We start from the raw sequence: 23861 nt of genomic DNA, 5'->3' as shown, positions 1-23861 counted from the left end.
AACCAGTCGGAACCAGTAGGCACTGACTGGTTTCACTTTGATTCGTTTTCGATCAAGATTAGAGAAATTGTGCTGGAAAGGGGACCGGATTCATATTGGATTTCTGGACTGAAATTCTGCTCTCCTTTACTCAAACCCAGTATTTAGGTACCCCGAAGTTCTGTTGCCAAATTCCTCAGTTCTTGGGGGTCTGCCCTACCCAGGCTTGGAGTGGGAACTGCGCTTGAGGTGGGAACTGCGTTTGAGGTCTGCTGGGACCCGTCCAATTGGATACCTGGCTTGCTCTGACCTACAATAGGCTCTTTAAAAGCAGGTCACCAAGGTATATAGTTTGGTAAAGGTAGTTGCTTGTGGCTACTGTTATTCCGTTGTTTAGCTTGAAATTGCAGTTGCACAAAATGTATCCTACTTTTAGCGTGAGTTGGGCACAGCTGAATTCCCTTAAAATGATTGTTATTGTTATTCATTGAAAAACTAAACTATTGAACCATTTGGTACCTCACTGAATAATTTTGATCAGTAATTCAATCCAGTTTGAAGGTAGCAATTCACAGAACAGTTTGTGGCAATTACGTTGGAGGGCTAATCTATAGCCCTGTCAAGCATACTTTACTGATTATCTACAATGATTGAAGAACTCTCAATATAAAGCTCAAAAGTGACTGGAAGGTTGTTTGCTAGATTTTTCATATATATTAATTTCCTCAGTTGTATGTTGCGTTGCTAATTGTATATTTGCTTTTGTCTTTCTCCCAGTGAAGGTGGAGTATTCAAAGCTCATCTCACTTTCCCAAAAGATTATCCCCTCAGGCCGCCAAAGATGAAATTCATCACAGAAATTTGGCACCCGAATGGTAAGACGTGACAAAAGCTTTTTCTATGTGTGCTCTTGCCCATTTGCTAGCCAGGTCTTTTGTTTATCTTATATGGTGATGTATATAAATATAAACTGAAAATGGTAAAATTATAACCTAACAAAATGTGACAACTATATTCATTTTGTTTTTTTAAAGATAAAACATTTTATTTTATTTTTATTTTATTTATACATTTTCAAAACCTGTACAACCGTAAAAGGTATTAGCAGTTGTGTAGGCATATAGATCACAGGCATCAAATTCAGCACATTACAGTAATCTTTTATAAGATTGTTATAAGAGCAGGCAACAGTACGACAGCAATAAAACATAAATGAGTTGAGCAGAGCATCACAGTGCAAGAAAGGCCATCAAATACCATTTACAGTAAGCAGGTGAGTTGATCTCGACAGTATATCATGTCTTGTAACCATAGCCTATGCATCGGCGCGGGCCTACCGCCCCAGTGTATAGAGACTTTGTTTAGCCAATAGAAGCGCCACAGCCACCAGCTTTCTAATAGAGGCTTTAATATTGGCAACATTTCCCAACACGCATAGTTGTGGAGTGCATGCTATTGGTGTCCCCACCATCAGTGTCAGACTATGCGTGACCTGTCTCCAAAATGAGCCGACCTTCGGACATGACCATGCTAAATGGATCCGAAGCGCTGCATCTTATACAACTGGCAGATTCACGAAGACCATATTTATATAGCTTAACAGGTGTAAAATACATTTGATGTAAATATTTAAAATGTATCCATCTAAGATTGCCGTTTGCTGCCCTGTCAACCTACAGCAGTCCCTCCAGACCTCTTCCGACAGTGGTTCAGAGAGAGTCTCCTTCCACTTGTCCAGTGAGCTCCCCTTCGTGACATTCCCCTCCTTATGTGAGGCGCAATATAATATAATCGTGTGATAAGTTTGGAACGCGACGGAGTGGTGTAGATGAGCTGCAGTGCCTCCAGGGTTGGTGGTTCTGCAGGAAACTGTGGGTACATCGTACGCAAAGTGGAGCGCAATCTGGTGTATACAAATATTCACATTGCAGCATTCTTTCCATCTTCGAGGAACGCTGAGACCTCCACAAATTGATCCCCAGGAAACACATCACCCCTAGTTTGCATTCCTACCTCTAAGAATTTTAAGTGCACCAGTTTCCCCTGACACTGAGATCGCAGCATGGCGTAAGAGTGGCATATTTGGCGCGTAAAGCGGCAATTTCTGCGCTCGCCTCCCAAGTTCCTGCCATGCTCCGGCCGTGCATTGCACTGTATCTATCTCCTCCTTTTCACATACGGTGTGCTTGTTTACAATCATAGCTTTAAGCGGTATCTGATGTACTGCACCTGCTTCTATCGCAACATGGGGGATGTAGGCCGGTGCCTGTTGCCAGTAGTAGGCGTAATGCACCTTTGTGCAGAGATAGTACAGCTGTAAGTCCGGAGCAGTGAACCCACCCATGTCATGAGGGAGTGTTAAGACTTCCCATTTAACTCTCGTTTTTTTTCCTCCCCATGCAAGTGTGATTAGCAAATAGCGAAGCATAGCAAAGAAATTGTGCGTTAGACGTACAGGCATATTCATAAATAAATATAAAAACAGTGGAAGCACAATCATTTTCATCAGTGCTATCCTGTTGGCAAATGACAACGGCAGTTTTATCCATCTATCCACTTGGTCTTCGAGCCGTGTGATGGCTTTTCCATAATTAGTTTGTACAACCACCTGCAAATCCCTAGGAATCCATATCCCCAGGTATTTCACCGGGTCTGCGCTCCATTCCAATGGGTAGCCCAGCTCTATCTGTTGAGTGCTATTGGTCAGGGGCAGGATAATTGATTTAGCCCAATTTATCCCTAGTCCTGAGTACCATTCAAACATTATATATTCTCTTATAAGTTGTTCTAAATGGGTTGCGGGATCTCGTACATAAAGCACCATGTCGTCTGCGTACATGGAAACTGCTGAAGGCTGCTGATAAAAGCGCAGCGCTGCCTGCTTGTATCGTTGCCGTAGAATGCACGCTAGTGGTTCCAACACCACCGCAAATAATAAGGGCGACAGTGGACACCCTTGCCGTGTACAACGCTGCATCTTGAATGTGTCCGACGTCTGTCCATTGACCCTTACGCGTGCTGCAGGGTCCGTGTATAATAATTTAATCCAGTTTGTAAAAATGAAGAGCACCCCCCATGTGGTGTAAAATTGCAAACCTATACGTCCAGGAAATGGAATCAAAGGCCTTAGCAGCGTCCAGTAGGAATGCCACTGCAGCCAAATTTGGTTCCAGCACATGTGGCACCGCAAATAACGTATGCAAGTTGTGTGATGTAGATCTAGCGGGCACAAACCCGATTGATCAGGAAGAACCATAACGGGGAGGAGCAGACGCAGGCGGTTAGCCAGCACTTTCGCAAAAATGTTAACATCGGTATTGATCAAGGATGAGGGCCTATACAATTCACAACTGTCCGGCGCCTTTCAAGGCTTTAACAATGCTATAATCAGTGCTTCCCATAGACTGGTTGGGAGGCGCTGCTCATCGTACGATTCCATATACATCTCAAGAAGACAGGGGGCCAACATATCAATGTATTCCTTATAAAACTCTGCTGGCAAGCCATCTGTACCCGTAGCCTTTCCATTCGGCAATGTGGTGATGGCCTCCCGAATGTCATCAAGAGTATTGGGTGCATTAGAAAATTCTTCTTCTTACGCGAGAGCCACACAAGCGTGATATCCGGGTATTGCATTATTTCTGCTTCCCCTGCCGATTGTCTGCTTGCATACTTTGTCTGGTAATACTGCACGAACGTGTTAAGTATACTGGGTGTATCATAGTGTACATTGTCATCCCCTGTGATGGCTTTAACTATATAATTCTTACCCCATGGGTCTGCAATTTTGCTAGCCAACGCCTTCCCAGGCCTACCCCCTTCACCATAGTATCTGGTTTTCCAGCTGCCCGACATGTGACGCACTTCATGATCTGCCTCTTCATTATACTCTGTAATCTTAGTTCTAATATTTGCTAATGTAGCGGGATCTGCTGTAATTTCATATTCGCAATCCAGGCGTCCCAATTCTTGTTCCAGCTTACTCATGGTGCCACGCAGTGACTTAAGAACCCCAGATTGTAGCCCTATACATGCTCCCCGTATGGTCACTTTGAATGCTTCCCAGACGTGCCCACACTCTGCACTTACCCTCTATCATGTAAAAAGTAGTCTGAGATAGCTTCCCTAAAGCCTTTGCAGAAAACCGGATCGAGTAAGGAGGAGGACTGCAACTGCCATTGAAACTGCAAGGGAGTGTGCGTGGGTATGGACATGTTGAGCAAAACTGGGGAGTGATCCGACAAGGTTTTAGGTAAATGCTGGACATTCGTTGTCCATGTATTCACATTGATCGTGACCAGCCAAAAGTCAATGCGCAACCAGGATTGATGCACATAAGAATGCCACGTGCCCTCTTTCAAACCAGGGTGCCGTAGTCTCCAAATGTCCAGCAATCTCCAGTCCATCATACCATAAGTTACAGAGCGCTGCTTTTTTAAGCATAGGCTTTGCTGAGGTCAGGCAATCTTCCTCTGGCACCAATACAAAATTAACCCCCCCCCCCCCCACCTGCCTCCCCCCATATAATTGCAGAGGGAGGCAATTTGTGTATTTTACCCCATAGTGTCTCATAAAAGACCGGGTTATCTGTGTTAGGTCCATAGATGTTTGCAATGATCACACGTGTACCACACAGCATACCCTGCACCAGTATGTATCGCCCCAATTCATCTTCCTCCACATGCATGGGTTCAAAAGAGACACCTCTTTTAATCAATATCAAAACACCCCTCGCATAAGAGGAGTAAGATGAGGCCAATCGCACACCCACCCATCTAGTGGCTACTGCTAACACTGCGTGTTTAGTGAGGTGAGTTTCTTGTAGCAGAGCCACCTGGACATTGTGTCGATCTAAATAGGCTAATACTTGCCTCACTTTCTAAGGGTTATTGAGGCCTCTAACATTCCATGTTAACCATGAGATTACATTAGTCTTAACGCCTGCCATACACCGCCCAATATGCTAGTGTCGACTCGTGTTGCCTGAACCTGTATGTACCAATAGCAACCAATGCTGTGTGCCCAACTCAGTTCCATATGCATATAGTTCCCCAACAACCCCCTCCACCCACTTCAGCATCCCAATTATGCTAAGCATCCCCTCCCGAAAAACATAACCACATACATGCAACAGCATGTCTTTGTCTAAGAATAACACCTCAGGTGGTGCCCTAGTTTAACCTTGAACTAATTTGGGGTATACCCTCTCGGGGGGGTTGCCAGTAGCCGTCAGCTCCCCGTTTAGTTACAAGGGGGGGAGGGTCAAGGTAGGTATCGGAAACACCCCATCCACAGGTACTCTTATAGCGTACAACCCAACATGAGAGCAATGCATACCGCAGCGCAGCAATCATAAGCTATGCAGAGTAGACAATGCAATGCCATCAATCAGTCTCTTAGTTGCATCAGTTCATGTTCTGTGCGCTGCCCCCAGTCGCATAGCGCTATGTAGCTCCCGCGCTCAGTCCTCTGCGTCCGCTATGTAGCTCACCCGCTCAGTCCTCTGCGTCGTCGCCTGCCGTCCGTGATGATCCCTGCCGCTCAATCTGCCGCACATACTATATGGCTTCTTTTGAAAATTCTAGCCTTGCCTGCATGTGGTATTTATAACCGTGCTGGATACAGCATTGCGTATTGAATTTTCAAAGCCTGCAGTTTCATTTTCACAGGATGGAATTCTCGCCGTGCCTGCTGCGCGGTCACCGTGAAGTCCGGGAACAACACCACTTGCATGCCTTGATAAGTGGTAGCCCCTTTTTCTCTGGCCAGTCGAAGCACTGTATCGCGGTCACAATAGTTGAGGAGTCTGGAAATAATGGGGCGTGGTGGAGCACCACACACTGGTTTGGGTGCTAGGGATCTGTGAGCATGTTCTACAACCAGCAAATTTGAAAAGTGCCCGTATTGGTGGACTCTGGCACCCCTGTAATCCGCAGATTATTACAACGTGAGCAAGCTTCAAGATCTTCATTCTTTGCCTGAATCACCGCTAAGAGTTTTTCCATACTAGAGCACGACGCACCAACAACCTCCATGTGGTCTTCAGTCGCCGAGATGCGTTGTTCTGCTTCAGTTATCTTTGAGACATGTTTATCGAGTTTCGCTGTCATATTGTCCATCCGCAGATTAAGGTTATCGATCTTGCTGTCAATGGACTGCAGACTTTGTTGCATACTGAGCATCATGCGTTCCAATTTGCTGCTGGTGCCCGCCTCCAGTTCTGGTTCAGTATCTGAAGGTTTGAGATGTAGTGAGCCTCCTGGTCTCAAAGTTTAGTTTGGCTTGCTGTTTCTGTCTTGCCCACGGTTCGGTGCTGTTACTCGGAGGGATCCGCCTGTGTGATAGCTGAGGTATCGTCGTTTGAGGTAGAACAGCCAGCCAGCGCTCCGCACAAGTAAGGAGTGCCAGTTGGAGGGGCACACCGTCGTACGAGTAGACGCGGTGCTTTCCCACATAGAACGAGCACCCAAGCAGGTGGGTTTTGGTAGGATTACCGCTTTTCCCCGCCCTTTTTTGTATTCTGTACCCTCCCCGCTCCCGCCTCCCAGCTGCTCCGCCCACCCGCGCACTTGGCCTTAAATGGCGACCGTGCGACGCAGGTGAGTGTGACCCACTTGTGGGACACCCCCGCGCCGCACGGCCACCAGCTGCTGCGTGTGCCCCTTGCATCCCTGTGCCTCGCTGCTGCCTCGTTCCTGATTGCCGCCGCTGCGGTTGTTTTGCCCTTTGTTTTCACGTGAATTTGTGCCTGCTTGTCATTAACCCGTTTTTTCCCTTGTTTTGACGAATCTTTGTGCCTGTTTTGTCTGAATTTCGTTTTCCCCGTGTTTTGCCTTCCTTCCTTGTTGCCCGCCGCCCTCCGCCCTCCCTTCCCGCCAAACGCCGCTTTTCCCCACCCTTTTTTGTATTCTGTACCCTCCCCGCTCCCGCCTCCCAGCTGCTCCGCCCACCCGCGCACTTGGCCTTAAATGGCGACCGTGCGACGCAGGTGAGTGTGACCCACTTGTGGGACACCCCCGCGCCGCACGGCCACCAGCTGCTGCGTGTGCCCCTTGCATCCCTGTGCCTCGCTGCTGCCTCGTTCCTGATTGCCGCCGCTGCGGTTGTTTTGCCCTTTGTTTTCACGTGAATTTGTGCCTGCTTGTCATTAACCCGTTTTTTCCCTTGTTTTGACGAATCTTTGTGCCTGTTTTGTCTCAATTTCGTTTTCCCCGTGTTTTGCCTTCCTTCCTTGTTGCCCGCCGCCCTCCGCCCTCCCTTCCCGCCAAACGCCGCTTTTCCCCGCCCTTTTTTGTATTCTGTACCCTCCCCGCTCCCGCCTCCCAGCTGCTCCGCCCACCCGCGCACTTCGCCTTAAATGGCGACCGTGCGAACGCGCAGCGTTGACGCGCAGCGGGCGCGCCGATTGTGCGCCGAAGGCGCGCCAAAGGTAAGCCCGTCTGCGCCTGGACCGCGCCCAGTGCCAGGAACCCTGAACCTCGACGTTCCCGACCGACCCGCCGGACGTACGCCGCCACCACCCTCACCGCTCTCAACACCGGCCGACTTCCAGACTGCCACCAAGCCACTCCACGACGTACCCACGGACCTTTCAGCTGCCACGCCTGCAAGTTCACCTGCACCCGGACCTGCCTCGCACCAGCACCCACCAAGTCGAACGCCAGCAGCACCCACCAAGTGCATCCTGATCAACACCCGCTCCGTCCACAGACACGCCATCGAACTCTGGAACCTCCTAGACGCCACAGCCCCTGACGTTGCCTTCCTCACGGAGACCTGGATGAACGCATCCTCAGCTCCCGACATCGCCATCGCCATCCCAGAGGGCTACAAGATCGCCCGGAGGGACCGAAACGCCAACCAGATGGGAGGAGGCATCGCCATCATCCACAGGAACACCATCCGTCTCACGACCAGCACCGACGACACCCTGACAACCGCCGAACACCTGCATTTCCAGATCCACACCAACCCGAACACCACCCTCAGAGGCACCCTGATCTACCGACCCCCGGGACCACGCACACAATTCAGCGAGGACATCGCCGACTTCGTCAGCCCGCATGCCCTCCCCTCCGCTGACTACATCCTCCTGGGAGACCTCAACTTCCATCTGGAAAACAACAACGACCGCAACACCACCACCCTGCTCGACAACCTCGCCAACCTTGGACTCAAGCAACTGGTGTCCACCCCCACCCACCTCGCCGGACACACACTCGACGCAGTCTTCTCTTCCAGCACAGACATCGAGTTCAGCCACGCCACAGAGCTTCAATGGACGGACCACAGCTGCGTCCACTTCACTTTCAAGAGAACGACGACCCACCACCACCAGCAACAGGCCGCCCACAGAAGCTGGAACAAGATCACAGCAGACCAGCTCGCCACCTCCCTGAGTCAGCACCCCCCTGCCAGCTCAGCGAACCCCAGCCAGGCCGCCGACAACCTCACGAAGTGGATCAGCAACTGCGCGGACGAACTCGCCCCTCTGAGGACCCCGCCTAGCAGACCCGGCAGCAAGAAGGCCCCATGGTTCACCGACGAACTCAAGAGCTCCAAGAAGAACTGCCGAGCCCTCGAGAAAGTCTGGAGAAGGGAACCGACACCGGACAACAGGACCTCCTACAAACTGGCCACCCGGAAACACCACCAGCTGATCCGCGCCGCCAAGAAAACAGCATTTAAGGACCGGTTGGACAACAACGCACACAACTACAAGGAACTCTTTAACATCGTGAAAGAACTTTCCAACCCCAGCGCAGGAAACCACGACATCACCCCATCGCAAGACCTCTGCAACTCCCTCGCTTCATACTTCCACAACAAGATCACGGACATACACAGCAGCTTCAACAACCAACCAACGCACACCGCGACCGAACAACCACCCCCCACCACCATCCTTCACGCCTGGACCCCGATCAGCACCGAAGACACCATCCGCACAATGAACTCCATCCACTCCGGATCACCGACCGACCCTTGCCCTCACCACGTCTTCAACAAGGCCGACGCTGTCATCGCACCCCACCTGCGAGACATCATCAACACATCCTTCGACACCACCATCTTCCCGGAGAGCTGGAAGCACGCCGAACTCAGCGCTCTACTCAAGAAACCAACAGCGGACCCCACCGACCTCAAGAACTACCGCCCCATCTCGCTTCTGCCGTTTCCAGCCAAAGTCATCGAGAAGACCGTCAACAAGCAGATGGCCGCCTTCCTCGAGACGAACGGATCCCTCGACCCCTCACAGTCCGGCTTCCGAGCCAACCACAGCACCGAGACCGCCCTCATCGCCGCCACCGATGACATCCGAGCCCTGATGGACAATGGAGAAACAGCGGCCCTCATCCTCCTGGACCTCTCCGCGGCATTCGACACTGTCTGCCACCGCACCCTAGTACAGCGCCTCAGCAACGTCGGAATCCAGGACAAGGCGCTGGAATGGATCATCTCCTTCCTCGACGGAAGAACACAGAGAGTCCGCCTACCACCGCACAAGTCAGAGGCCTCCGAAGTCATCTGCGGCGTCCCCCAAGGATCATCTCTGAGTCCCACCCTCTTCAACGTCTACATGAGCCCCCTCGCGGCCATCGTACGCAAACACAACCTCAGCATAATCTCCTACGCCGACGACACCCAGCTGATCCTCTCCCTGACCAACAACCCCGCCGCCGCCAGAGCCAACCTGCACGACGGGATGAAAGAGGTAGCCGAGTGGATGACGATCAGCCGCCTGAAACTGAACTCGGACAAGACGGAGATCCTCATCCTGGGCTCCTCACCCTCCGCCTGGGACGACTCCTGGTGGCCTCCCGCCCTGGGCACCGCACCCAAACCGACAGACCACGCACGCAACCTGGGCTTCGTCCTGGACTCCTCCCTCTCCATGACCAGGCAAGTTAACAAAGTCTCCTCGACATGCTTCAACATCCTACGCATGCTACGGAAGATCTTCTGGTGGATCCCCACCGAGACCAGGAAGACCGTCACCCAGGCCCTCGTCACCAGCCGTCTGGACTACGGCAACGCCCTCTACGCCGGTACCACCGCCAAGCTCCAGAAGAGACTCCAGCGGATCCAGAACGCCTCAGCCAGACTCATCCTCGACATCCCACGAACCAGCCACATCTCCGGACCTCTGAGAGACCTTCACTGGCTCCCCGTCAACAAAAGAATCACCTTCCGCCTCCTCACCCACGCACACAAAGCTCTACACGACCGTGGCCCGAGTTACCTCAACAGCCGAGTCAACTTCTACGCCCCCAAACGCCACCTCCGCTCAGCCAACCACGCCCTCGCCGCCGTCCCCCGCATCCGAAGAGCTACTACAGGAGGAAGGTCCTTCTCCTACCTGGCCGCCAAGACCTGGAACTCCCTCCCCCCCGACCTGCGCCTGACCCAAGACCACCTCTCCTTCAGGAAGAAGCTGAAGACCTGGCTGTTCGAGCAGTAGCGGCACCCCCCCCCCCCCCCCCCCCCCCCAGCGCCTTGAGACCCTACGGGTATGTAGCGCGCTCTACAAGTGTCATTGATTGATTGATTGATTATGTGGTGTAGCCCCCCCTCCAATCGTTCCCGAGTCGCCGTGCAGATCATTAATTGTGTCCAAAGCTCAGTTCGCCATCCTCCATAGCCTAAAAACTGGAGGCAAGCAGTAACACAGCCGCGGCGGACCTTCACTTAACTGTTGAACAGGACCTCACTCTGCACAAAATACAGGCATTTAGCCTCACCTTCACATCCCATCACAGCGTATGTGTCAGTGTTGACTACCTCAGTCCAGTTGGTGTTTGATCAGCGGGTGTTGTAGTCATGCGATATGGCGGGACAGCAATGTACTGCACTGTCACACCCAGCCTGCGTGATTCTGTAATATCCAGGTTAGCTGCCTGCGAGCCTAGAGCTCACACACAACAGTCCTGGCAATCTGGTGATGTCTCAGCAACTCTCGTTCAGCACTCTTAACAACACTTGCCTGAGTAATATAGCATATCGTACTTAAGCAATTCCCTACATGCCAGGAGCCAGCATACAGGCCCGTCGATCGCAGGCCCGTGCTGGTTCAATGGAGTCCTTGTGACTGGGGAGTTCAGCTGGCAGTCCCGCAGTTAGGCTGCCGTGTCTCAGACCATGCCACCCCGGGCAGCGAGGACGCAAGGCCGCAGCACAGTGTCTCGATGTCTGCACCAACTGTCACGAACAACCACACAGCCTCCGGGCCAGGGTCCACACAGCAGGGCAGCGAAGTAAGTTGGGATTAGTGGCACTACTAGGTGTTATGGATGTGTCTGCAGGCAGTCGCTCTAGTTGATGGCATTCTAGGCCGATGCTATTCCGTCATAGGCTTCGATATTGCGCTGGCGCACACTGCAGCAGCCTCTCATTATGCGGCACCCTCAGGGCTCGTGCCGGAAAAGCGGTAAAGCAGTCCAGTCACACACCGCCTCCTCTGCTATGCCAATCGTATGTCGAGGCTGTGGCAGAGCGGTCGCCTGCAGGCGCGTATCGCGGCAGCAATCCCTTACCGAGTGTTCTCCGGCGATGAGGGAGTCTGATCAGACATAGCCCTCTGCCGTCACATTCCCTGAGACAGCGAGGTCAAGATCACGACAGCAGTTACAGCACTGCGAGCAGGCCTGAGCAAAGGGAATCCACTGGAGCCACCATGTTGCTCAATTCCGACTTCTGCCCAGAACCGCTCACAGGCATCTGGAACGGCGATATTAAAGTCAGCAATACGTTCCTCACATGTTGAGAGGCCAGGATATGATCTTGTTACCGCTGGATGGCGGTGCGGATGCAGGTTATTTGTCGGATGATTACCTCGACCAGCACAGCAGCACAAAGTGCGGCCATTTTGCTTCGGGCTCTCTAGCGCCCCCTTAAATTAAACATTTGTATTCATTTTTCATTATTTAAACAAACTGTCCATCCTTAACTGCCAACCACTTGGATGGGCGGTGACCAGGGTATGGAGAGCAGTCTGAGGAGAAGAAAAAAAAAATAATCTCCCATTCTGAAGAATCAATCAATTCCACACTATTTCTCCCTATTTTCCAAGAGATTTTTATATTTTTTGAGGGGAACCTTCGTTTTCATAGTTCTTTTAAGCTAGCAAATCTTTATTGCTTGTCAAAAATCTGTAATGGTCGGAATATTTCTGGTATCAAAGTGCCATGCAAGGTATCTCCTGGCCTCCTGAAGTCCTATAATGTAAACTTTTGGGGGTATTTGGGAGTTCTTTCGGCAATATTCCCAGAATAGAGAGATTGGGGTCCGTTCCCATTGTAACCAGTGATGCTTGCATCATGTAATCTGTCCACTTTGGAAGTAAAGTATAAATCCCTAGGCAATATAATTGAAAAGTATTTAATCTGTCAATATATTTGCTTTTTCGAAAAAGATTCAACTTGTCTGCCACCAAGAATTGTTACTTATGTAATTGTGTTTATGTATGAAAAAGAGTTAGAATTTGTTTTAACATTTACATATTTTTTTTAAATGTATTTTGAAATGTTTTTTAACATGTCATTAAATGATTGTTTTTAAATTTAGTAAGTGTTATTTAGGTTTTGTTACACTCTGAATTTTGGAAATAAAAGTGCACCAGAGGGGCGCAAATATATCGACAGATTAAATACTTTTCAATTATATTGCCTAGGGATTTATACTTTACTTGCATAGTACCCTGCCCTAGGAATTATACATCTATCGGACAGGGGGCCCTTGTTGCTTTTCATGATCTCTCCACTTTGGACCAGTCTCAAATTGTGTGAAGGAGGGTCCCTACTTTATTCTATTAATTTATTTATTTAAAATGTTTTATATAGCGCGAGCGTGACCCAAGAGGGTATCGAAGTGCTTTACAAAGATTCCTGAACACGTGAAGTAGACAAGGGAGGCAAAACAGCGAAATGGTCATAACACATAGAGGCATGCACCTCCGAACTTAAGGAGGGGGACCAGTAAGTAAGCAAAAGAACATGGGTGTTGACTGCTGCCTCCCAGAAAAAAAATCGTTTTTAGCACTTCTGAGCCTTGCCATTTAGACCCTGGTATAATAGACTGTGTGTAGTATTTGGAGTTGTAGCCAACAAAATCCCAACTAGATTGCTACTTTCCTGAGGTATTGGATTGGTTCATCCCTGTTCCAGTCCTTCACTGCCCCCAATTCTCCCTCCATGCCTACCCAGTGTGTTTAGTGTGAAATTTATCAAAGTTTTGTTTATCAATGAGGTAGCTATTTGGTCATAAGTTCAGATATAACTTTATTTGCCAATGTGGTAAATTCTTAAATCTGTCTCTAGAGTTACATGTAACTTTAGTACAGAATTGTTTCCGTCTCTTGAACTGAGAAATGTCTAGTGAGATTGAATTGAATCTGGAGTTCCTCAAACTATTTCATGTTGCTTTGTTTCCAAACATTTCCTAGAGTTCAAATACTGATCAGGTGTCGCCACTTAATAAACCCTTCAAGCTCTATATGTATTTTCCAACCCATAATGGTGTATTATTCATCAGAACATGTTTCCAGCCATGTTCTATTGTGGCTGCGTACCAAGCTTAAATTGCTGCTGGTCTGTGATAGGCCAGCTTAATCTCACTAGTACTTCTGCATAGGTATGCCAAGTGCCCTTGTTTACCCATAGCTTGTCTGTCAGTTCTACGAGACTGTCGTTCTTGAGTGGAAAAGGTAAATTCATTGACCGCGGTAAGCTAGGACGCCCAGTAATATTTACCCTTATTGGGCAGAGTTGTTCCTCCATCAGAGACAATTCACGCAAGTTCTGGTTAGCATTCTAGTAGTTTTCCCAGTCCATAATTCTTCATTTTCCTATTCCACAATTCTACTGAGTTTATCTACTTTTTGGAAATCTAAAATAAATGTTGAACTCCAGGAGGAGTTTGAAGGGTATACAGCAATTTGGGGAGTTATCATTTTACATAGCACCACCCTCCCCATCAACTTAAAGGGGAAGTTCCTAAAATAGTGCACTTCACTTTTAAAGTGCTAGAGCTATTGTGGGTGCACGGATACCTAGGTATAGAAAGCGATTATGTGCTTTCTTAAATGGATTTCTAAATTGAGTATTGTGTGACCATTGCATCATTATGTACATTTGGGTTAATCCCAATTTATACTAAACCCGAAGTATGTGCCAAATGTCTGGAAAATAGTCTCTATCAATCTTTCAATGGTCTGTTTGGTGGTACAATAATTATTTCGGGATTTAGTAATCCTCTAATAGCACACACACCATTCATTAACTTTGACTATTGCCAACTGTTTCTTTTACACGCGTTGTACTTGTGATAGGTATTCAGATCCATCTCAATTTTATGTAAGAATTAACTTTAGAAAAGACCATTGCAGCACATCAAGTGCTTTAGCAGCATCTAGTGAGAGTACCACTGTTAGATCTTGTACAGCTTTGTGTCTACCATACAACCGAATGATTGAGGTTCATCCATGTGCTTCTGTTTGGGATAAACCCGGACTAATCAAGGTGCACCAGTGACTCTATTATTTTACTGAGTTTCACTGCCTTGCCTCAATGTTTTCCTTTAGAGATCTTCAGGAAATTCTCAAATATGCCAGATTTATTTATGTATCGAGAGTAAATGTCCTGCCAGTTTGCTAGATAATCCCTTTTAAAATGTTATGGGGAGTTTGTTGGAATCGGATACCTTGTACATTGCATCTGAGAAATGTCATCTGCAATTTTCTCTTTGCTTCTCTTCTAGCATATCCCTTGCATCCTGAGGTAATCAGAGTGAAAGGATGTTTTTAATAAAGTCTGATAGTCCCCTGTCGTCGTATCTTATTGATGTGTCAAGTGATTCAAGATGATCCGCTAATATTATTGTCAGAATTTGTAGTTGCTCTTGCATTATTTGGGACACTTTCCTCACCCACAGATTACCCTCATCTTGCCTACAGTTAATTTGCCTGCTTTATCTCTCAAGTCATATAATTTATTGCATTGTACGATGTACTGATTTCGAGCTCCATTTGTTCTTAGGGTCTTGTATTCTAATGTCTTGTGATCTAATTGGTTGTTTATCTCCTATATATTAGCTTTTCAAGCTAGCCCCTTGTAAATTTGAGAGGGAGCCTGTTACTTCTTTCTTATGTACTGTGTGGGAGATAACCCCATTATTACGATAGTTAACTTTTTTAACTATGCAATCGGGGAAATGTGAATTTCTCTTCCGCTTCCTTCTGAATTCAAATGGCCATTTTTTAAAAAGATATCCTTAGCTGCCAGTGGGCTTTAGGAAGACAGGTGTGGTACTGATATACAAAAGGGTTAAACATGTGACTTAAAGTAGCATCCTATAAAAAAAAAAACTCAAATAGGAGATCAGTTTTAAAGCACCTGGGAGGTAACACTTTGTGAAACAGACCAAAACATTTGGAAAAGGAGGGCACAGTGTCATTCTACCCTTGCTTTAGGAAAGTTGCAGGAATTACAAATATGTTATGAGAAGGATTTAGAGGTATTTGTCATTGTCCAGTGAAAAAGTGCACAAACCAGGCAGTTGTTGATATTTTTATTTCCTCTCTTTAAAACAAGTGAGTGGCACATTGGATGTTTGAATATGTTCTAAATTACTTTAAACATGATTGTTCTACAGTAGGATTATAAAAAAGGTGTTTCTCAAAGACCTCTATTATTGTAACTACATGAATCAGTGGATGACTGCCCTTTACCTTTTAACATCCTGTCAGTATATTTACCAGAATTTTTGCATATCAAACACTTCTAAGTAGTCTGGGGCAGTTTCCTTCCACATCTGCCTTATGTTTGACAGCACATGATGCGGGAAGTTCACAAGATTTGTTGTGGGCAACAAATTGCACAGGGGTGTTTTTTAGTAGCAAAAATGTTAATTAAGTACTTGTGTTACGTTGACAAATGGCAATAATAGTGCTATTACAGCATGTTAAGACTGCATTGAAAGCATTTTTTAATTACATTGAATAAATTGTTCAAAGAAGTCACCAACTCTTCAAATTATGTTGAAAGCTGATGCAACTTCTAAAGTTAACTTTACAGAAAAACTAAAAGCTTAAAAATATTTAGTCAAACACAGGAGACTGAAAAGAATTCATAGAATTACAAAGATAAGGTAAAAAGTTTGATAATCATTTATCTATGGGTAAAAATGCATTTCAGCACGTAATGATTTGTCAGTCAAATTCTTTGTTTCGGCCGTTACGGCCATAAAAGCACGGATAAAAAAAATACAATACAATTCATTCTTTCAAATATCCCAATATAACTTTCATTATTCGAGATACAAATAGCATAAAGTGCATGTGCGTTACAATATTATTTATAAAAATCCTGGAAAAATAGAAATTAAAATATAGAATAGATACAAAATGCACGGGTCACTAGAGGGCGCCAAGCAAGATGGCCGCACTTGCGTGAGGCTCTTGCTGTTTGGGGTCCGATCCGGCTATTATCCTGAAAACTTGGGAGCATAGACGCGCTAAAATCGCACAAAGATGCGTCGGAAACATGCTGGCAGCCCATCTACATTGAAATTGCGGAGGAATCTGACTTTGATCCAGCCGAAATTGCCAGAGATCCTTTCCACCTCGGAGCACAAAATGGCGGCGGAACACTGAGAAGCGGATCGGCGCCCAGCAGGGGCTTTGCGTCCAGTGGCTTGCCGGAGATAGAGATCCTTGTGTGCGGGAAGGAAGGTGGCGCCTGATGCTGGCCCGGAGCTCCCTGCCGTGTTGAGGGTTGCGGCGCTGCGGATGTATTGCTGCGGCTGAGCGGAGTAGCGTAGGAGTGCGCGGCTGAGGAGGGGCTGAGTCGCGGACCCAGGGCCGCCGCTGCTCCTGACCCGGTGAGTGAGCGTCATCCCCCGCGGCCGGCTGCCGCTCCAGCGCGGCTACAGTAGGAGCGGGTGGCGGCCGAGTCGCAGAACCCAAGACGCTGCTGCTTTGGACCCGGGCAGGGAGCATCATCCCCCGAGGCCGGGTGCCACTCCCGCGCGGCGGCGGTAGGAGCGGGGGACTGCTGCCGCGCTGCTCGCTCTGCAGGGTGCCCTTGCGCCCAAGGGCTACATGTGTGAACTGCCTCGGAAAGGAAGCAGGCGCTTTGATGCGGCGAGGTGCAGAGTGCCGCAAGAAGCTGTGCTGGCCCCATTGCTGAGGGGGGCGTTGTGTGCTGACTGGGGGGGGACGGGCTGCCCCCTCTCACCCAACATTCCAGTGAGGCCTAGCTATGCCATAGTTAAGAGGCCACAGTAGTGGAGTTGCCTATCCTGTGTTGCCTTGCCCTTGGATTCGCACCGTGTCTACCTTATTGTGCCCTGAACCCCACTGCCTGGAATTTGAGGGTTGGTGGTGTGGGTGAAGCGGACTAGGAGTTGGGGGCATTGCTCTTGCTGGATATTTCTCCTGGTCACAGGTGCGATGGATGGCTGGGTAGGCACTGCCCTGCTGCTAACGCCTGGCTGGCCGCTGTTGTTTTCTGGAGGAGACGAGGCGGTACAGCCGCAACTTACCACCGAAAAGGCCGTCAGGCGGATTCTGAGGCGATATTGGCGTCAGTGAGGGTGCGAAGCGTGTGGGGGCGGCTGTCCAACTACTTGACGGGCGTACTAGGGGGAGAAGTGAAAGAGGGGCACGGCGGAATACCTCCTGCTCTGACTTGCTGAAGGTATCCCCGCAATTGATTGGGGCCATCGCTGGATCGCAGTGACACACCCCCCCCTTCTCTGCCCCCCATGGGAAAGCCAGATGTGCGCCAGTCGAAGCTGCCTATTGAGGCGCGGAAGGGCACCTGTTCTCAAAAGGATCCTGAGGACGATCCAATGGACACTCCGGCGCCCTCAACTGCAGACCTGAAGGAGCTACTATTGGCTATGCAATCCAGCCAAGCTTCCAAAGAATCTAAAATGGACTCCATGAATGCTCGTTTGGACGGGGTTACACACAGTCGATAAGCATGAGGATCGCCTGACGGAAGCGGAAAGACAAATCTCTGATGTGGAAGACACCTCCATCGCAACTTCGGCAAACGCTCTAAATAGAGAGAATCCTAAAAGTAATAGCGGCCAAGAATGAGGACTTGGAATCCCTTTCTCGGAGGAACAATCTCCACATTCTGGGAGTGCCGTTAGTCCACGGCTAGGATGGAGGAATATGTGGAACACCTACTAATCGCGTTGTTTGGTAGGGAGGCCTTCTCTCCGGTATTGGTGGTGGAGCGGGCCCATCGCTCGCTGGCGACACGCACGGTTCCTGGAGCATCGCCCTGTCCGATAATCGCCAGGATGCTCAACTACCGGGATCGGGATACAGCTTTGCGCCTTTCAAGGGAACGGGGGTCAGCTCCGATACGAGGGAATGAGCATTTCTCTATATCCTGACTTTACCATGGCTGTGCAAGAACAGCGAAGGAAATTCCTCCCGGTCAAGAGGCGGCTGCAGCAGCTCAATATTCCTTATGCGATGCTCTTCCTTGCCCGACTCAAAGTGACCTATCAGAATAAGCACCATTTTTTGAACTCTCCACAGCTGGCGCAGGATTTCCTCAAGACCTTGCCAAGGCCTGGGACGGTACACTCCTCCCCACCCCACCGTGTGGCGTAAGATGAAGGAACTTCTGATGTAGAGTGAACGGTGAATGCTAAACCCTACGAGTGACGTGTTCCCAGTCATATGATACTGAACGAAGTCTCACGCTCATAAGGTCTGACTGTGGACATGAGAAAGGAGCCCCAGCATCGGGGGGGGGGGGTCGCTGTTGGTCCCCCCCACGTCCCCCCCCCCCCTCGTGGGGTATTGCTCACATTTCCAGGGATGTGGGTTTCCGGGGATAATGTGTGAGGGGATAGAGACCCACGATCCTGGCCCAGCTGATGGCATTGGCTGCTTCGAGTGACTATACTGCAGGGATGGAGGACTTCATTGAAATTATCTGATGCACCAGACAGTAGACCAAGTAGAATCTCCCTAAGACCACCCGAACACCCTCGCCCGGGCGAGGAAGCACCTGGTCGCCCTCTGGACTCCACCCATCAGGTGAAACCTTACCAGGACAGTTAATCTTTTGTTGGGGATGTTAATGGTCGAGCCATATTCCCACGTTGGGATCATGGCCTTACGGGTGATGAGGGGGGGAGGGGACGAAAGCCACGGCAGGTTTGGGCTGCTGATGTGGGAGGGGTGAGGGAGGGAGGGGGAAGGGGGGAAGGAGGGAAGGAGGGGTGTGTTGGTTCAATTGAGAAATAGACCATACGCTAAGCCACGTGCCACTGCTGTACCTATCACCTTTACACCCAGACACCGCTACCGATGTGTTTCAGGTCTTTCCTCACCAATGAGATACCTGGGGGATCACCATGACTGACAGCACTAGACCCCCCACTTACCGTTTCCTCTTTTGGAATGTACGAGGACTGAGGGAACCCCGTAAGCGCAGACACATACTCTCCTATTTAGACCGACATGGGGTACATTGTGCGATGTTGCAGGAAACGCATTTCAGTCCTTCTGCCCCCCTCCTTTGCCACGCGCTGGGCCAGTTACACCTGTTTTTCCTCATATTCGTCATTTGCCCGGGGAACCTGCATCCTCATAAGGAAGTCCCTCCCCTATACTCCAATTGGTTCTATTACGGACAAAAAGAGGCGTTACGCTATCCTGTGCAGGGGTGTGGAATTTAATAAAATATCTACTTGTCCATGGGGCAGGTTACTTCATAAATCTACTTGTCCTGTAACAAAATCCACTTGTCCCTTTTGTGCCATGTAATGCGGTGACAAATTATGGCAGCAATACCCTTATATAAGTACTCCGAAATAGCCTCTCTGAATATGCCAGGGCTCCTTCCATAGCAGGGTATGAATACTAGCAATTCCCTTATGTTGCCACGTTTCCGCAGATCTACATACTGGCGCTGAAGTTAAGCAACAGTTTCAGGGTTGGAATGCCCTTTTGAGTCTGTGCAAACCTATTAACTTGCATGTTTTAAGGGTTTTCACCAACTCTTCTCTAATCTTTTCCCATACTGAGAAAGGTTGGATATTTACTCCTGACAATTGCAGACATAAAACTTCTTCCTGGGTTGGGAAAAAAGTGGTTGGAGGGGAAGTAAACTTGCAAACGCTCGGATTTTCGCATGAGCAAATCTACACATGCATATTTTGCTCATGCTAAAATGTAGTTCACAAATATTTTCTAGTACTACTATTTCTTGGCCTACTTCTGTAAAGTCTTGTGAATTCAGGAAAGTCGTATGTTCGAGGCATGTGGGCTGCTGAATTCATATCTGTGCATAGATCGCCGCCTAGTGTTGGGTCCGGATGTTTGCACGTTGTTGTCCTGGAAGAGTCTTCGAGGTATCCTGGGATAGGTGACTCCTCCCCTGGACTACAGTGCGCATGGGCATCCTCTCCATCCTCAGATTGTTTTTTCCCGCCATTGGGTTCGGATGTGCTATCTTAGCTCAAGTTAGGAAAAACTTTATCGAGGCCAAAAGGCCTTTAGTTCGCGTCGGTACTGTTTTCTCGATCGGTTTCGATACTCCTTTGTTAGTTTAACAACTTTCAGCACCGACTTTTCGCTTCTTACCTGCCCATCGACGACATCGACGATGGAATCGAGGACACCGTTCAAAAGATGTCCGGTATGCAATGCGAAATATCCCCACATCGACGTCCATCCGGTGTGCAACAAATGCCTTTCGCCGGATCACGACGAATCGACATGCATGGCCTGTGCCCGTTTCCGTTCCAAAAAGACTCTACGGACTCGACGAGCGGCAAGACTCGAAGCGCAGCACGCGGCACCGGCCCCGGCAGACAAATTCAACGCCGAGACCGAAGATGTCGAAGAATTGGAGATCCTACCCTCCAGTCCCGTTTCCGAACATGACTCCGGATCGAACGACGTCGACGAATCACTCTTTCGCAGAGATGAAGACGACACCGAGGTAGGAGACTACGATGAGGCCTTAGGGGCCGAAGAGAGTAGCTCCAATGACGAGCAAGGCCTACCCGTTCAGACTGAAGAGAGCCCAGTGCCACAGTCTATGGCTCCGGTCGAGGGATCGCCTTCGGGCCTTACCCGAGACCTATCCCGCAGTTCTTCGGCCCCGCCCTCGGGCCCGGCCTCGGACGTTCAGCGGCAGCCATTATTACCTAAACCGGCTGGTTTCCCTTCTTCCAAACCGAAACCGAAAGCTGCACTGGTTCAATCGAAACCGAAACCAAAAGTGGCGCTGGTCGGATCGAGGCCTTCCACACCTTCGACGCCAGCGAAGCGCGTCGGCACCGAGCGCACCAAGCCAGACTTCGGTGCCGAACTTGAAGCGGCCGACGTCGGAGTCGGCATGCGAAAAAAGGCCTTCGGTGCCAACAAACCTGATCGGTTCCCGGCGTCGACGCCATCGACTCCGACACCAAAGGTCACACTGCCGGCTGCGTCTCACATCGCTTCCACGGCAACACCGAAGCCTCATGCATCGAAGACGTCGACGGCCATTCCCGCCCCTCGACTCGATGACCCGCCGGCGCCGAAAAAGTCGACGACCGCCTCGACAGACCTGGTCGGCGCGAAAGCCTCAAAGACGCTCCAAGTGCGACCTGGTGCAGCACAAAGCAGCAAAACCAAAACTGTCCTCCAGGACACGTCGGGCTCCGGCCCAATAAAAGCTCCAGCAGCCTCTTCGGCGCCAGCCAACATTACTTTTGGCCTGCCTCCGTCCACGATCCCAAAAATATTCCAACTCAGGACAAGGGTCGCCCACACCACAACTACACCTGCTGAGGCGTCTCCGTCACATGTCATCGACGCCATCACCGGCAGGATGGTTATCCACGAACGGAGGATAACTTCGGAGCCACCTTTGGACCCTTTCCGGATCCCGCTAAAAAGGAAGCTGCCTGTGGACTCAGAACCTCTCCTAAGCGAATCTTACCACTCGCCCTACCAAGATCCACAATCATACTCTCCCACACACTCCGACACGGATGTGTTGGGGGATTACATGGATGACCAAGTCCCCTACCACGGAGACATAGACCCTGATTACCAACAGGACCCTGATCAAACTTGGGGCGACCCTGTAGATCCAGGTGCACCTCTAGATGCACAGGACCCACAACTCTATGGGGCGAAAACATCTCCCACAGAGGACACTGCAGCGTTCAACGCTCTTATCGAACGTGCCACAAATAATCATGGAGTGCAGCTTCACTCTGATACCATCGAGGACGACTTTCTTATGGACACCTTCGCATCCTCAGAAAGACATGTAAAAACTCTGCCCATGTTGAAAGGGGTCCTCAAACCAGCCAAGGACATCTTCAAAGAACCCACCAGGGCACGAGTGATAAACCCCAGGATCGATAAGAAATACAGATCGGCGCCTGGGGACCCTACTTACATCAGAGGCCAATTACCACTAGACTCCATTGTCGTAGCGAATGCTCGCAAGAGGGCACACTCGCAGACGACAGGTGACGCTCCTCCCCCGGACTAAGAGTCCAAGGTGCTAGAGACCTCCGGCAAGCGAGTTGCTGCCAACATATGGCGCATAGCCAACACTCAAGCGCTCCTCGCTCGCTACGATAGAGCGCACTATGACACATTGGAGCAACTACTCCAACATCTCCCTGACCAGTACAAAGAAGGTGCAGAAATTCTTATCAGAGAGGGACAGTTACTCACAAATGATTCCATCAAGTGTGCACTAGATGTCGCAGACACGGCTGCCAGGGCCATTAACACAAGCGTCATGCTGCGACGACATGCCTGGTTGCGAATCTCCGGATTCAAACCTGAGGTGCAAAATATACTCAACCAGCCCGTCAACCCCGACTATTTATTCGGACCGGAGGTTGACACCACCCTTGAGAAAATAAAGAAGGACACGGACACCGCAAAGTCCATGGGGGCTCTCCAGACTCAGTCCTTTCGGAGCAGCTCCTTTCGTCGCCCCGGAAATAGAGGAGCAGGTAGAGGACAGGGGTCACAGCAGACATACAACAAGGGCAATACACAAACCACCTACGATAAAAACACCCGGGGTGGATATCGTGGCTCCAGTACAAAGGGAAGAGGACGCGGCTACGGCAACACCAGGTCCTCCCCCAAGAACAAGCAGTGACGCCCTCTCCCTTCCTCCCGACCACATAACACCTGTCGGGGGAAGGCTACAAGGGTTCCTGTCCACGTGGAACTCCATCACCACGGACAGGTGGGTCAAAGATATTGTCAAATACGGTTACTGTCTAGAGCTAACCTCCACTCCACCCACAATTCCTCCAAGAAACCGTCCTATGTCCTCAGAGCACTTAACGCTCTTACAGCAGGAGGTGCAAAGCATGCTTCTAAAAGGCGCAATAGAGGTCGTACCCGTCCACGAGCAAGGTACGGGGGTGTACTCCCTGTACTTTTTAATACCGAAGAAAGACGGGTCACTCAGACCTATATTGGACCTGAGACCCCTAAACAGATACATTCTTTCCGAGCATTTTCACATGCTCACTCTCCAGCAAGTCCTCCCGCTGCTCAAGCAGGGAGACTTTCTAGCCACACTGGACCTCAAGGATGCGTATTTCCACATACCCATTCACCCATCACACAAAAAATACCTCAGGTTCACTGTTCAAGGACAGCACTACCAATTCAGAGTCCTTCCCTTCGGCGTGACAACGGCACCAAGGGTGTTTACAAAGTGCCTAGCTACGGTGGCGGCACATCTACGGAGGCAGCACATACACGTCTACCCTTACCTGGACGACTGGCTCGTTCAAGCGAAGTCAGCCCAGCAATGTGCCAGCCACATGTCCCGCACCATTCACCTCCTTCACAGTCTGGGGTTCTCACTAAATTACCC

At 49.7% G+C, this 23861-nt stretch overlaps 1 protein-coding gene across 2 annotated transcripts in view; it reads left to right on the top strand.

Moving 5' to 3' along the window:
• The window catches only part of UBE2G1 (ubiquitin conjugating enzyme E2 G1), a 390881-nt gene that overhangs the window by 265264 nt on the left and 101756 nt on the right, over positions 1-23861 (top strand). The window contains exon 3 of one of the 2 annotated variants that reach the window (XM_085649585.1): positions 757-854. In XM_085649585.1, the coding sequence (XP_085505711.1) occupies positions 757-854 (98 nt within the window). The remainder of the gene's footprint in view (positions 1-756; positions 855-23861) is intronic. The other variant, XM_085649586.1, reaches the window with a different exon arrangement.

The sequence above is a fragment of the Triturus cristatus genome, chromosome 3_2 (assembly GCF_964204655.1).
Source record: "Triturus cristatus chromosome 3_2, aTriCri1.1, whole genome shotgun sequence".
NCBI classification, from domain to species: domain Eukaryota; kingdom Metazoa; phylum Chordata; class Amphibia; order Caudata; family Salamandridae; genus Triturus; species Triturus cristatus.
The sequence above is the reverse complement of the archived record's forward strand: the minus strand, read 5'-3'. Positions and strand labels throughout refer to the sequence as shown.